We start from the raw sequence: 14317 nt of genomic DNA on the forward strand, positions 1-14317 counted from the left end.
ATCTTTTTGTTCTTTCACTGTTTGTGACTCTTAACTGATTCCAAATCCATGCTGTTCAGAGGAGTTTTACCAGATAAAGCCTCACTGCATCAAAAGCCCCCTCACCTCCTGGCTCTTCTGAAGCAGAAATGAACCGGCATTTCACCTTTGAGGCTTCTTTCCACTGTTACTTCATTGCACCACGTGTTCAGTAGGTAAATATGTATCAACGTTTAGTCTATCTTGCTGCTGACTGTATACTGAAGTACAAAGTACTTTTTCCAGCCCTAAAGTCTTTTGGCTGGAGTTTCTAGATTGACGGTTGTACTTACTCCCATTCCTGACTGAGTTACAAAGTATGCGGAATGTGAAGCGCTTGGGAGCAGCATATTGGTTGAACTGAAGAAAATATGTCTCAGTATTAAAGATGCATCTGTTTTGAAATGGTTTTGGATAGCATGGCTGTGCTACCAGAAGACTGAAAACTCAATTTGAATGCTTCAAAATGATCAGCATCTTTACAGAAGGGTCCTAGATTAGCTATTGTAGCAAACCGTTATTTGAAACTGTGAAAACTGGCTTCAGAATAGAGGCTTTTGCAATAGGCATCCTCAAACGTAAGGCAAGACTTCCTGTCAGACTGCACAGTACGTCATCTTAGTCAACACTGGCATGTTCATCGTGTTCCTGCCACAGTTTACTTTTCGTGCTAGGAAATTGCTTTGAGCAAGGGACATTCCTGTACAAGTCATAATCTGTGCAGAGCCAGGGGTTGAACATGTTGATCCTCGTTGGTCCCTTCCAACTTGGGATGTTCTGTGAGTCTATGAAAAAGAATCAAAATAGAATGATTTCTGTGAAGATTGTCCCTAATTCTGTCCCCACCCTCACCTCTTCCAGGAAATGTACTGTGGATTGTCCTTTCTGCTGTGTATGTAGAAGCACACGTGAGAGGGAGTTTCTTTCCATTTCTCCTTTAGAAAGCTGAGGCTGTTATTGCATCAGCTACAGGAACTGAAACTCATTGTGTTTCACATTGCTGCTTCAGCTTGGTGGCTGATGAAAACTGTCAATACGGTTGTTCTACGTTGTTTAACTCTCAAGTAGCAGAAGTGGGCCTAGCTCTGGGCTTCCACCTTGGAAGTTTGGATCCTCCAACCCCCTGCCACGACAATGACGGAATGGTGCCCTTACCTGGTAGCAGGAAGAATGATAAAGAATCAACCTCTCACACCTTCCTGCAGTTGTTTCTCTCCTACTGTTTACACACACCAGAAGCAATGCAAAAACAGAAGCTAACAACAAAAAGCAAACATAACCCTCTGACCCAAAGGCTGATAACCGATTCTCTTGCCCTGTCTGTGAGGATGTCACTAGGTTGGCAACTTCATAAAGGATTACGGTTGGACTGGATAATCTTTTAGGTCTTTTCCAACCTTGGTGATTCTATGATTCTATGATCACAGTTTTGGCTACCAAGGATAATACATGAGAGCTGACTCTCTGCGGCTGTGTTAAATCCTGGTGAGAAGAGAACATGATTGTAAGGAAAAGAAAATCCAACATTTTTAGTTTAGTATTGATAAGGTTGGGTATATGACAGTCTGTGCAACCCTTCCATAACTGCTCTCTGTTTTTTGCTAGCAGGGTTCTGCTGTCATGCACACTGCCTCAGAATACATCAATGCTCATTAACTGGGAAAGCAGAGAAGCAGTGTTGAGACAATCCCGGAATTCTGTCCAACAATGTATTTCCCTTTCAGTGTGACCAGCCGTGCCTTTTCCTGATTTTCTTGATGGACAATGCTGGAAAAGTTCCCATCATTAAACCTGCTTATAATGCAAACAGCTGTGCCCAGTGAGTTAGGAAATACATTGTTAAGGAAAGCTTCCTTGTCTGGAAATACATATAAACCCAGGAAAGAAACATCCACAGAGCTGTCAGACAATCATTTGTAACTTTGCAGTGATCTAATAATAACGTCTGCTTTGTCACGGGGGTTGTTGGACTGTGCTCCATAGCAGAAAATAAAAAAAGATCCTAAGTTGAAGCCTTACATATTTAATAAATGACTTTTCATTCTGTAGCCTCATCCCATTAGTGAAGCTTCTGGCCAGATTTGCTGCAATGAGATTTTTCTTGTCTGAATTTGAACCGCTGCCATCAAGGAAATGCTAACCTGAAAAAAAGAGCTCCTTTAAAGTCGAAGTATCATTTGACTTTGTTCCTCTTTCTGTTTTCGCTGCCTGTGCAATTTGTTTACTTGCTGGATGTTTCTTTTCAGGCTGGGACTTTCCAGTGACGTTTCCTCAGCTGGAAGGAGAGCAGAGTTCTTCGCTGCTGAACAAAATTGGGATTTTCCATTTTCCCAGCCTCTTCCCCTGTGCAATTTACAGTTGATGATAGGGATCTAACTTTGGTTTTATTTCCTTCTTCAGAGAAAGGGATTTGCAACTACAAGCCTTTGATCTCTCCTGCTCCAATACCATCAGCTTTCTTTTCAGAAAGTTATTTGAAATGTATTACAGTTTCTACCTTCCTTACCATTTTCCACAGCACACCAGTTGGACACCATTTTCCCCTGAAAAAGGCTGCTCTTCCCTTAGTGCAGCGATCCATGGTCAGCTGTCAGATGCAATTCATAACCAAAGGGTTAATCCTCCATCAGCGTTAGAACGTCTGTTTTACAACAAACTGAGTGTTGAGCTCTGCTGAGCTGAATAGCTGTAAAAAGTCACACTTAGAGTGCAAAAATCCAAGTTTTAGTAATGCTCCACTGGGCAGTTCTTTGCATGTACAATCTGATTAATTAAAATACATTACAGAAACTTCTGTCCAACTCAGTGCCTGGGTCTGTTTCTTACCTACTAACTGAACCTTAAGTAAGTGAGGTAACTGATTTGGACCTGATGTAAAATAGGAGCCACGGAACATATTTCCTGTATGCGTTAATATAACCAGAATAATTGTGTAACATGTTGATGACTACTGGGATTTACACAGAGCTGTAGAAACTTCAGGGTGCAGTGTTCATTCATCATCATTTCTGGTTGTGAAATCAAATGTACTTAGTGACTGGCCTTGACTATTTATGAGCTATGTGTTGAGATAGAGAACAATGTTCTGTCTCAGAACTAGGCCTTGTTAGCAGACAAAACAACGGCTGGGACAAAAGTACATGTTTCACTACGAATGTGTGAGCCAGTTTGTCACTGATATCTTTCTGATAGTGATTTGATTAACACTTGGGAACAAAAGTTTCCTGGGTCCAACACAGACGATCAGCTTCTTGTTACAGAGTGTGCCCTCGGTGGCACGCCTTGTCACCATTGCCTGCTAGATAGCCTATCTTTAACACTATGTATACAGCTGTAAAACGGCAGCTGGCTAATGCAAACATGAGTAAGTCTTACCAAAGGGTTTGTCTGTTTGAGTTTTTCACTTCGGAGGATATTTCCTTCTGTTCCCATTTCATTTCTGCCTGGTTCTCCTGTGGAATGCCACGGGTGGGCAACACTCCTGTTTTAAACTACCTCTTACAAAGCGAATCAACTAACAGGCTTAGTGCATACATTATGTTGGCACAGCTGGCACAGCAGGGGCCTGCAGTCTATAGGAGATCAACACCTGACACCGGTGAATTGTCAGCACAGGAGAGCAGGCTGTGGTGAGTCAGTGCTCATGTGGTGTGCCCCTGGGGCAGAAAAACACCTGAGATCACACGGGGATCTGCAGGGCAGCTTCAGGTTGCTTCACTAGGGGAAACAAGAAAGGAGAAATAGGTCAGTCAGGTGTGGCAGTGCCTGGCTGCTCCTCTGTCTGCCAGCTCGGACCTGTGGGACTGGCACTGCTTCCTCAGAGTCAGGAATTACTGTAGCACTGGAGTGATTAATACCCTCAGGACTGGATACACATGCATTTATCATGTGTTTGGATGCCAGAGTTCACATAGAAGAGGATACTACTTAATGCTAAAAAGATGATGAGTGCAAGTGAACCATTCTTTGTAGCCCACAGCCCCCCAAAAAGAGAAAGCAAGGCCAAATTTTTGTTCTTGTTGTTTTATCATTCATAGTTAACAAAAATCAACAACAACAACAAAAGATTGTTATGGTCAGTGGGTGTCAGGTGCAAAAGAACATAGCTGGATGAGGAACAACAGCAGATGTGACCATAACTCACTGACTGATTATCCCACGTTTAATGCTTGGTTTCCTCCATATTGGAAATCTTAGAAGATATATATATAGCAATAAAATTCCTGTGTGGTTATTTCTATTAAAGGATGAGTAAAATTTTTATTCCAAGAGTTTTTATATATTAAAGTAATAATGTCAGTTTTGTACTTCAATTAGTTCAGCTTCATGCATTAAAAGGACCCCAGATTCCTTAGGATGCTTGGTAGATCACAAAGCTGAGATTAAGGGAGCCCATGTTCTGTATCCAGCCCCTAGATGTAACAAAAAGAGGAGCTTGACCCAATGGCACCCAGCAGTGAGGGAGGGAGGTCTGCTCACTTTAAGCTCCATCAGCTCCTGGCTTTGTTCACCCTGTGAGCACAGACCATGCTCAGCATGAGGGGGTCAGAAGGGTGTGTGAGCCTGATGTTCACTACAGAGATCAGCAAAGTGCTCAGGATGGGTGTGCAGCAACTCACGTCCTGCTGACCCATGGCCTGCAGAGCTGCGCTGCTCAGCCTGGAGCCGGGTTGTTCCTGAGAAGAGACCTCTAACTAGAAGCATTTAGAACTAATGCTTCAGGTCTGAATCATGTGCATTTAGATACATAAAAACTCCTTTCTGACTGGCTGGAACTTCAGCTGCCAAGCTGGTAAAGATTACCCAGCAGCAGCTGCCCTTCTTGACACTGGTACAAACTGCAGTGAAGAGAAGCATTGAGAATAATGAAGGGGGTTGTGCTTTGGGATGAAATGCCTTGTCTTTTCATTCTGACCATTCCCTTTGTGGTAAGCAAAACTCACATCTAAGATACAAACCATTGAAACAGGCTTCCTGGTTTAAATCATCATAGCCTTACATACAACCAGGATGATGTCCATACTGTTTATACTCTTTTGAGACCCTCTGTCTCTGTGTCATGGTCCAATAACCCATTAATTATGCGTTTTAGTTCTGCTCATGACTCTCCACTGTTGTGCACAAATGTTTCCTGACATATTTTTCTAATTCTCCATGTACCGAATACAGATAGGCAGGGCTTGATTCACAGTCCACTGAAGCTCCTAGAAGTCTTCAGAAAGCTCAGAATGTGCTCCATGGTGGGTCTCTGAAAACAAACACCATCCAATTATAGCGAAAAATGAAACACTGAGCTCACTTTAGCACATCTAACTGCGTGTGGAAGAATATGTGGAGACTTCTCTCCCCAAAGGGATTTTTGTAAAGCAGTTTCTGAGCAGCAGAAACAGAGAAGGGAATTCACAGAATGACTTCTCACAGAAGAGTCTTCACAGGAAAAGCCTACACTGTCTCGGTGCATAAAGACTACTTAGCCAAACTGCAGTACTTCCTAGTACTGGAACACACTGTGAGCCTCAGAGTCAGGAAACTCATCTCAGACAAATGCAGTCATCCTTACACCTCCTTCTCTTTCTCTTAATCTCTTTGAGTAACTCCCTTGTAGTTCATTTGTTGAAAGACAACTTCATACCCATACCAGGTGAAGGTTTGAGTATGAAGATGGCAGGTTTATTTGTGTTCCTCTTCACATAACTACGGGAGGCAAAATCAGTAGTGGAAAGAAATGGCATGGACTGCATGTGACTTTGTGACCAGCAGTGGGTATCACACTGCCTAAGGAAAAGCCCATTCCATAATGTCTGCTCCAGGTTGTTACTGTGTGATGTAGCCTAAAGTGGTGAGAATGTGAGAAAGAGTATTTCTAGGGAACTCCAGACAGGTGCCTAATGGAAAGGAATTTCTGATTCTTTCTCTAAGGAATGACTGCTGTATTCTTTTCCTTTCCCTTTAACCAGTTCCTTGGGGGCATTTTCAGGACTGAAATGCCTCAAGACAGAGACTATGGTTTTCATTTATACTTGTACAGTACATTGTATACCTTGAATCCTACAGGCATAGAATCATATATAAAGAAAAATAAGTCTGTATGTACTTTCTTATCTGTTGTATTACATAGTTCATACATGTGTTATTCTTCACAGGCTTTATATTCACATATATTCATAGTATATATCCATAGACTCCAAATTAAGGTGCAGAACATCAGAGTGTCTGTGGATAATAACCTTTACTTTGTATGACTGATCACATGAGAAAACATTTTTCTACCTGTATAGCAACCCAGAACTCACTCATCACATACACAGATTTACAGGCTTAAATGCCAAGTCCCTCTGGCTATTTCAGGCTGTAGAGAAGTGATAACCCCCATCAACTACAAACTCTGCTTTGCCTCCCACACTGTCTAAGGCCTCAGTCACACAGTTTCAACCACAGCCTCCACTCAGGGTAGGATTTTGCTAAGGTAATCCATCCTCAGGACAGAAACTAGGAAGTGAAGCAGCAGAATGCTGTTTTACCATGTGGGATCGTCACTCACCAGATCAGCTCCAAAGATTATGAGTCACGCTTTCCACTTACTTTAATTAGAGTTTGTTTCTCTGTATTATGTCACACATCTCCCTACCGCTACTCATCTTCCATCATGAAATTCCAGCTGACTGACTAAAACTCCATGGCTATCCATACTGAAAGCGCACTATTATTGTGTGATTTCACCTTGTGCAGCAGATCTAATGCAAGGCCACCAGTGTTGAGGTCAAATTGCAAGAACACCGGGGAGATCAGCCCACTGGGAATCACTGTTGTTTTGCTCATGCTCCTGCTGTCCAGCTGCTTACCTCCGTTACATCAAGCATGCTATCAGTTCAGTTGCAGAGGAATTCAGTTGTGGAGGAACAGGAGGAGGGCATCTTGTTTTTTGGACCTGCAAGTCAGTATGTGAAGTCACACCCAATGTCCTTCAATAAAAGCAGCCTCCGGACAGCCAGATACTTTCCTCCTCCTGTAGGTGAGAGGAGGGTTTGCAGACACACAGCTTTCTGATTCCTTTCTAGCACAATGTCCAGTTCAGGGACCTGGATTTAAAGTAGCTCCATCTGAAGCTCACTGCATCCTCCCTGCCTATGCAAAGCTTTATTCTACAAACACTGTAATACCTTAAAGGCTTGTGCCTTTAATTTCCCATAATGAAGCCCTGAAGGGAAATTTAAGATTCACATGAAAACTTGAAAGCAAGTTGCATCCATTAGTCTGCGGGTTTTATAACTCTGGGTGTACTCTGTGCTCTACTAGAAGTCTGGCTTGTCTTCTGTTGGAATCTCTGTTAGGAACCGTATCACAATCTTGCATTATGGAACAGCTCCAGGAGCTGATTAGACTGGCTTCATGCTGTTTCCTGTTTAGTTTGGATAGGAGAAAAAACTATACTTCAGCTTACATCATGTTATGTCTGTGAGACTGTGGTGCCCCCTAATGTTATGAAGATTACAGACTAGTGATTTTGTTGCTGAACTCTCAATGCTCTCTGCAGGAAGCACACTGCAAATGACATCTCCAATACATCGAAGAACTTGGTTTGAACAACCCTTTTTGTTATTTGATACACTCAAGGGTTACAATAATTCCTTTTAAAGTCTTATTTTCATTTCCAAACACGGAAGAATAATTGATTTGCCTTAGAACTCAGTTTCTTCATTATTTCCTGACACCAAACAGGTGGACGTGTTTTACAACCTGTTAAGCCATTAGCATTTTCTTTTGGCTTCACAGAATCACAGAATGACCCGGGTTGGAAGGGACCTCAAGGATCATGTAGTTCCAACCCCCCTGCCTGGCAGGGCCACCAAACATACACCTTTACTAGATCAGGTTGCCCAGGGCCCCGTCCAACCTGGCCTTGAACACCTCCAAGGACGGGGCATCCACAACCTCCCTTATGGAAGAGCTGGTGCATGCTCAGCGTGTTTAAATGCCTGCATGATTAGGTTCTCTAATTAGCATTAAGTGCAAGCGCACACTTGTAACAGCAGCATTAAGAATGTGGGAACTGGGTGCCCTCTGCTGGTATAACAGGAGAAGTGCCTCGTTCGCAAAGAAACAACTTAAGAATTGTCATCCTACGCCTGTAACTTGCTTCGTAAAGTCTAACGTGGCAAAGCTCAGCGCGGACTACATCAGCAGAACTCGTAGTAGCTGTGGAAATAAACGTGAGGCATTACTTTCGGAGCAGCCCTACGTAGGCGATAAGCCGGTATCCCCGCTTTCACTTTCAGTTCGGCCGCCTGCAGCGCCCCCTGCCGGCCGCTTCCCGACCTGCGCTGCTGGGAGCAGCTGGGGGAGGAACAGAAACGAGGCGGCCGTGGAAGCGCAGGGCGATGTGGGTCGGGAGGGCACTGCGCACCCCTCGGTGTCAGCACAACCGCGGGCTGGTTGTCACCCGCTGGCTCCGGGCTCATTCATTCCTGCCCCGCTCTCCGCCCCGGCTCACCCGGCATGGCGGCGCCGGCAGCGCGCACCCGGAAGCGGAAGCGGTGGCGGAGCAGTGCGGGCCGGGGCCGAGGCGGAGCTGGGTCTGAATGAAGGCGCCGCGGGCCCGGGGCCGCGGGCGGCTCTGAGCGCCGAGCGGCCGCTCCCTCTCGCCCCTTCCTCCCCCCGCCCCCTGTGCCCTCGGCCCGGGCCCGGCCATGTCCTACAACAAGATCCCGCCGCGCTGGCTCCACTGCCCCAGGAGGGGACAGCCCGTGGCAGGTGAGCGCCCGGCCCGGCGTGGCTGCGTGGCGGCGGCGGCGATCCCCGCCGTGCCCGCTCCCTTGTGTCCCCCCCGTTCCACCCGACCCCCATTCTCCAGCCCCGGCGGGCGCTTTGTCCCGACACCGCGTGGAGTTTGGGCCTCCCGGAGCCCCCAGCTCGGTGCTGGTTCGGAGCTGGAACCTCTGCCTCGCGTCTCGGCTGGAGGGGACGGGGCGAGTAGTCAGCCTTTGGCCACCGCAAAAATAGCCCCATGAATCTTTACTCTTTGTTTTCCCTCTCAGCACGTTCTCCATCTCTAGAATTAGTTGGTTTGGTTTGTGTGGGGTTTTTATGAGTTTTTCTTATTCTTTGTTTGTTTTTAAAGCCAGGACTGCTCAAAATAAATGGCCAGAGTAAGCACGATTGTAGTTCATCAGCGTGTCATCTGCTGAGCTCTGAATGCACGGGCTGTGCTTGTTCAGGAACTGCAAGGTGGCTGTTCTGCTCTGTGCGCTCAGACACCACAAGTTAATGCATAAAGATAAAGGGAACTGCTCGCTTTGTTTCTTTGGCTTCTGGATCACAATGTGTTCTTATGTCACTTCGCTTAATTTTTAGGCATTTAGTGTGTGTGCAGCTACCAGAAATCACAGAATTGTAGGACCTCTAGAGATCATCGAGTCCAACCCCCTATCATAGTGAACCAGCAGTCTGTCATGTTTTATGAGCTCTGGTTACTGGTGTTCTACATCATAACATCACGTAGGGCACTGGGACTTAAACACAGTCTTCCCATGTGTTTTATTTCTTATTCTGCGTTCAAGCCATCTACCTATTTTAGCAAGATGTGATTTTTAGACTTTCCTGGTGTTGCTGCTGTCTCGCAGGTGCTTTATATTCCACTTTGGATCAGCTTTTCGAACACATTCGCATGCTTCTATGCATGGCTTCATTCCCTTCTAATAGCATGTCAGTACTATTGTCACTCAGCAAGGTTTGTCTGGCTTCTGTGGGCTAACAGCCACCACGTGTTTGATTGCATCCCTCTTATGCTTGTGGCATCTTTAAGTTCTAGGTGACCTGAAATACAAGAATCAGGGAGGTCTGGAGCTCTTCTGTTTGTGTGACTGAGCTCATTCATTCAGAAGTTGGGCACCTAAATGGTTCCAAGGCTCGGGGTTTCGGTATGTTCCCAAGTAGTACTAAATGGAGCCCGTTGAAATACTCAGCACTTCCACGGAGTGAATGGGTGTGTTTGGATGGCAGTGTCTGAGCAGTGAAGTGAATTAGAACAGTTCTAAGTATGCTCGATGCTTTGTTGGATTCACTGCAAAGAGAGATTTCTGCATTAAGATCATCCACAGTCAGGATTTGGAGAATCAATCTGGGCAGTATAAGCTATGAGTTAGTGTGGAAGGAGGGGTTAACAGTGTGAGAGTGCTGCTTCTTGATGGTCTGGTTGGTTTCCCTCTTATTTGGGTGACATTCTGTGAACTCAGAGCTCAGAAAAGTTTCCAGTTAGTTGTTGTTGATACTTTACCCACAGTTACTTTTCACTGTAGAAGAACCTATAGAACTGCTTGGTGTATTGCTTTGAAAACACTGAGTTGCAAGTGTGCATATACATCAGTATGTATATAATGCTGCCAAATTTGTGTTTCCTAGGGAAGTTTTTACCTTTGAAGACAATGTTAGGACCAAGATACGATGATCAGGTTGCTGAAGAAAATCGTTTTCACCCAAGTATGTTGTCCAACTACTTAAAGAGCCTCAAGGTAAAGTTATATTTTCTATTTGTTGAGATGTTACTTTTGTTACTAACATTCAAATACTGCTTTTCTGGTTTAAGAAAAGTGTTGTTGATGGTTTTCCTGGAGACACCTGTACAGAAATATGTAATATGTGTGTGTAGCAGAAATGCTAAACCATGGCTTGACTCAGTGATTGAGCTCCGGGTGGGGAAGCAGGGCCAACCCAGATCTATGCATCTACATTCTACTTGGGCTCCTCTTTTATCTAATGCGGTGTCTGATCTCCAATCAGCTTTAATGGACACACTTAAATTTTCCAAAAGTTAGCCTGTTCATTGCTTAACGTAATATAAAATCATAGAATCATAGAATTACCCAGGTTGGAAAAGACCTTGAAGATCATCAAGTCCAACCGCACCCTAACCATAGTACCCTAACTCTAAAAACCCTCTGCTAAATCATATCCCTGAGCACCACATCTGAATGGTTTTTAAACACATCCAGGGATGGCAAAATTGTGCAAAGGTTTTAAAGTTGTGGAGAATTTAGAAGACTTCCTCAGAATTTGAGTTTTTGCTTGCTGCTGATTTGAAGAATGAAGAATGCAAGAAAGATGTCTGGGAACCAGAGAATTCAGTGCGTTGTGGTGTGTTTTCACCCTCCTGAGGAGGATGTTGTTTGATGAGAGACTGCTGGGGTCATGTAAAGGGAATCTAGCTAAGCCTATTGATTTGCATAGCAACAGAAGAGTGTATGCTTAAGGCATTTTAAGCGTGAGATAGCTGGAATGAGGAACAGTGAGAGGAAGAAGGCTTTTATAAGCACAGGAGACCATGGACCTGCCAGCCAAATACAGCTGAGTGGAGATGTATGAGCAGTATGAAGACTGTGGTTTTATTGTACACAGAAGGTGACAATTTCAAGCTACAGATCAGTTTTATTTCATCTCTTCAGTCATCTTTTACAATTGCAAGCAAGAGAAAACAACCCACAACAGTTTCATTGTGTTGCAATGCAATAAAAGTTTAGTTTTACAACAATTCTTGTGAGAAAAATATATGTGCCTTAGTGAGAAGTTGCTCAACAATTTACTGTCTTTCAAAGCTGTGTCATCTAATGATGGTGGGGTGTGGTGGACTGAAAAATGTGATTTATGTAAAATGTTGGATTGAGTGGATTTTGGAGTATTGTAACTGGATCCTTTGATTTCAGGCCCTATGCTCTATATGCCATGCATACACATACATGTATGTACATGCTTCATAGCTGTGGCTGAATTATACCAGATAGCTGTGTGGTGTATTGCTCCATGAGCTGTGTGAGAAACAGTCACTTAACAGGATCTTCATTTACATGTGAATGATTTCTAATAACTGTAAGCAACAGCTGGACAGAAGTCCTGTAGTTCTGAGTTTCCTCTCAAACGCTTGGCTGTATTTCATCCTCCTGTTGAAATGAAATGCAACAATGCAATATCCCCAGGTGCTTAGTGACAGTCTGGGTCTGAAATATGTTGTAGTGTTCTCCTTACTCCTCTGTTATCAATCAGGTGACTGAGATCTATTAATGAATACGTTCAGAAGAGTAATCTCTAAAAGTTAAAGGAAAAGCCTGCGTGGCTTTGAGTTTTCAGTACTAAAGTGGAGTTGTATCCCCTACTTTGAAAGGGGAGAATGTTAATCTGTGCTTTACAAATTACTTGCGCTTATTTTAGCTCTCTGTTAACAACCTGTGATACTAAATGGTGTTACCTTTTAACTTCCTGCTTTTATTAAACAGCTCATTTTCCTACCAACCCCTTTTTCCTTCCTTTTGTTGATGGCTGTTGGTTGATGCAGCCTTTTCTTCAGTTCTAATTCTCATTTCTGAATGTCTTTCTTCCTATGCTGCAACGGAGTGAAAAATCCTCAGCTTTAAAATTGTTTTCATTAAATCTTAATCATATTTAAAAACTAATTTTTCCTCTTAGCTGAGGATATCTTGGAAACTCTAAACCTCATATTTTAAATAAGAGAACCATTTATCCAGCTGAGCTGTGTAGAATCTAAGGAGGAGGGTAGTTACAGGGCCACTTAGGTTGCTTTGTAGTACAGAGCTCTTCAGGGAACGTACAGCTGGTTGATGTATCAGTCTTTTTGCCTGTTCTAACCACACTGCTGATAGGATGCAGAACATGGAAGAAGGTTGTTGTGCCTTTTTTTTGTAGGTCATGCTACTGAAAGGTTCTGTGTGGGTTCTGTCCATCTTTATTGATGACCTGGATGAGGGCATTGAGTACAGGAAGTGTCGGTCTGTCTGGGGTTAGCAAGGCCATATAGAGTGATCTGGACAGGCTGGGTCACTGAGCCAAGGCCAGTGGGGTGAAGTGCAACAAGAACAAGTGCTGGATCTGCACTTTGACCACAACAGCTCTGGGCAGAGTGGCTGGAAGATTGTGTGGAAGAAAGATACCTGGAGGTGTTGGCTGATGCTTAGCTGAACATGAGCCAGCAGTGTGCCCAGGTGGCCAAGAAGGCCAATGGCATCCTGGCCTGTATAAGGAATAGCATTGCCAGCAGGAACAGGGAAGTGATCGTCCCTCTGTACTCAGCTCTGGTGAGGCCGTACCTTGAGTACTGTGTCCAGTCTTGGGCCCTCACTACTAGAAAGACATTGAGGCCCTGAGAAGGGCAATGAAGCTGTGAGGCATCTGGAGCACAAGTCTTATGGGGAGTGGCTAAGGGAACTGGGATTGTTCAGTCTGGAGGAGAGGAGGCTCAGGTGACCTTACTGCTCTCTACAGTTACCTGAAGGGAGGTTGTGGCAAAGTGGGGGTCAGCCTCTCCTGCTGTTTAACTGGTGACAAGATGACAGGGAATGGCCTTAAGTTGCACCAGGAGTGATTCAGGTTGGATATTAGGAAAAAAATTCAGAAGGCACTGGAATGGGCTGCCCAGGGATGGTGGAGTCTCCATCCCTGGAAGTGTTCAAGTAACGTTTAGATGTTGCACTTGAGGGACATGGTTCGGAGGGAAATATTGGTGGTAGGTGGGTGGTTGGGCTGGGTGATCTGGGAGGTCTTTTCTGACCTCGATGATTCCATGATTCCCTATGTAAAGCTAGTGCCTGTGTGAAACAATAGAAAAAATATCTAAAGTTTTCATATAGCTATCTAATTTTAGATGCATCTTTCACCTTTTTACCTTTATTTTTCCCAGCTCGCTGTCCGGTATGTTCACCTAATGGTACTGATCTGAGAACATGTTGTTATACTCTAAACAGTTGTTTTTAATTGGTTTAGGTTAGCATTAGGGGCCGGACCTTCAGCGTAGCAGCAGGAAATTTTGTGTGGCCTCACTTGTGAGTTAAGTACGTGGCCTCAAGTTGCGCCAGGGTAAGTTTAGGTTGGATGTTAGGAGACACTTCTTTACAGAAAGTGTAGTTAAGTACTGGAATAGGCTCCCCAGTGAGGTGGTTAAATTGCCATCCCTGGATGTGTTTAAAAACCATTCAGATGTGGTGCTCTGGGACATTATTTAGTGGAGGGCTGTTAGAGTTATGGTACTATGGTTAGGCTGTGGTTGGACTTGATGATCTTCGAGGTCTTTTCCAACCTGGGTAATTTTATGATTCTATGAAGTAATCCTTGAGATGTTTGCTAAATGTTGTTGAAGGTAGAGGGAAAGTGATTTATTGCCATTTGTATACTCCCTGCAAGACTAATCACCGGGTAATATGCTGCTGTCAGTCCATATGTTCAGCAGCTCAGTTGGCATGAAATATATGAAATTTCGGATGATGTGACATTGTTTTCAGGTGGGCAGCTACCAAAGTGC

The 14317-nt window shown here is 44.2% G+C and overlaps 1 protein-coding gene across 2 annotated transcripts in view; it reads left to right on the forward strand.

The window, feature by feature from the left end:
* The first annotated feature begins 8562 nt into the window (after window positions 1-8562).
* Window positions 8563-14317, forward strand: part of RNGTT (RNA guanylyltransferase and 5'-phosphatase) — a 169706-nt gene continuing 163951 nt past the window's right edge. For both annotated transcript variants that reach the window (XM_015858955.3, XM_015858956.3), the window contains exons 1-2: window positions 8563-8769; window positions 10417-10526. In XM_015858955.3, coding sequence (XP_015714441.1) covers window positions 8706-8769; window positions 10417-10526 — 174 coding nt within the window. In that variant the 5' untranslated portion in view covers window positions 8563-8705. The remainder of the gene's footprint in view (window positions 8770-10416; window positions 10527-14317) is intronic.

The sequence above is a fragment of the Coturnix japonica genome, chromosome 3, assembly GCF_054131305.1.
Source record: "Coturnix japonica strain WE chromosome 3, WE-NBRP24, whole genome shotgun sequence".
NCBI lineage: Eukaryota > Metazoa > Chordata > Aves > Galliformes > Phasianidae > Coturnix > Coturnix japonica.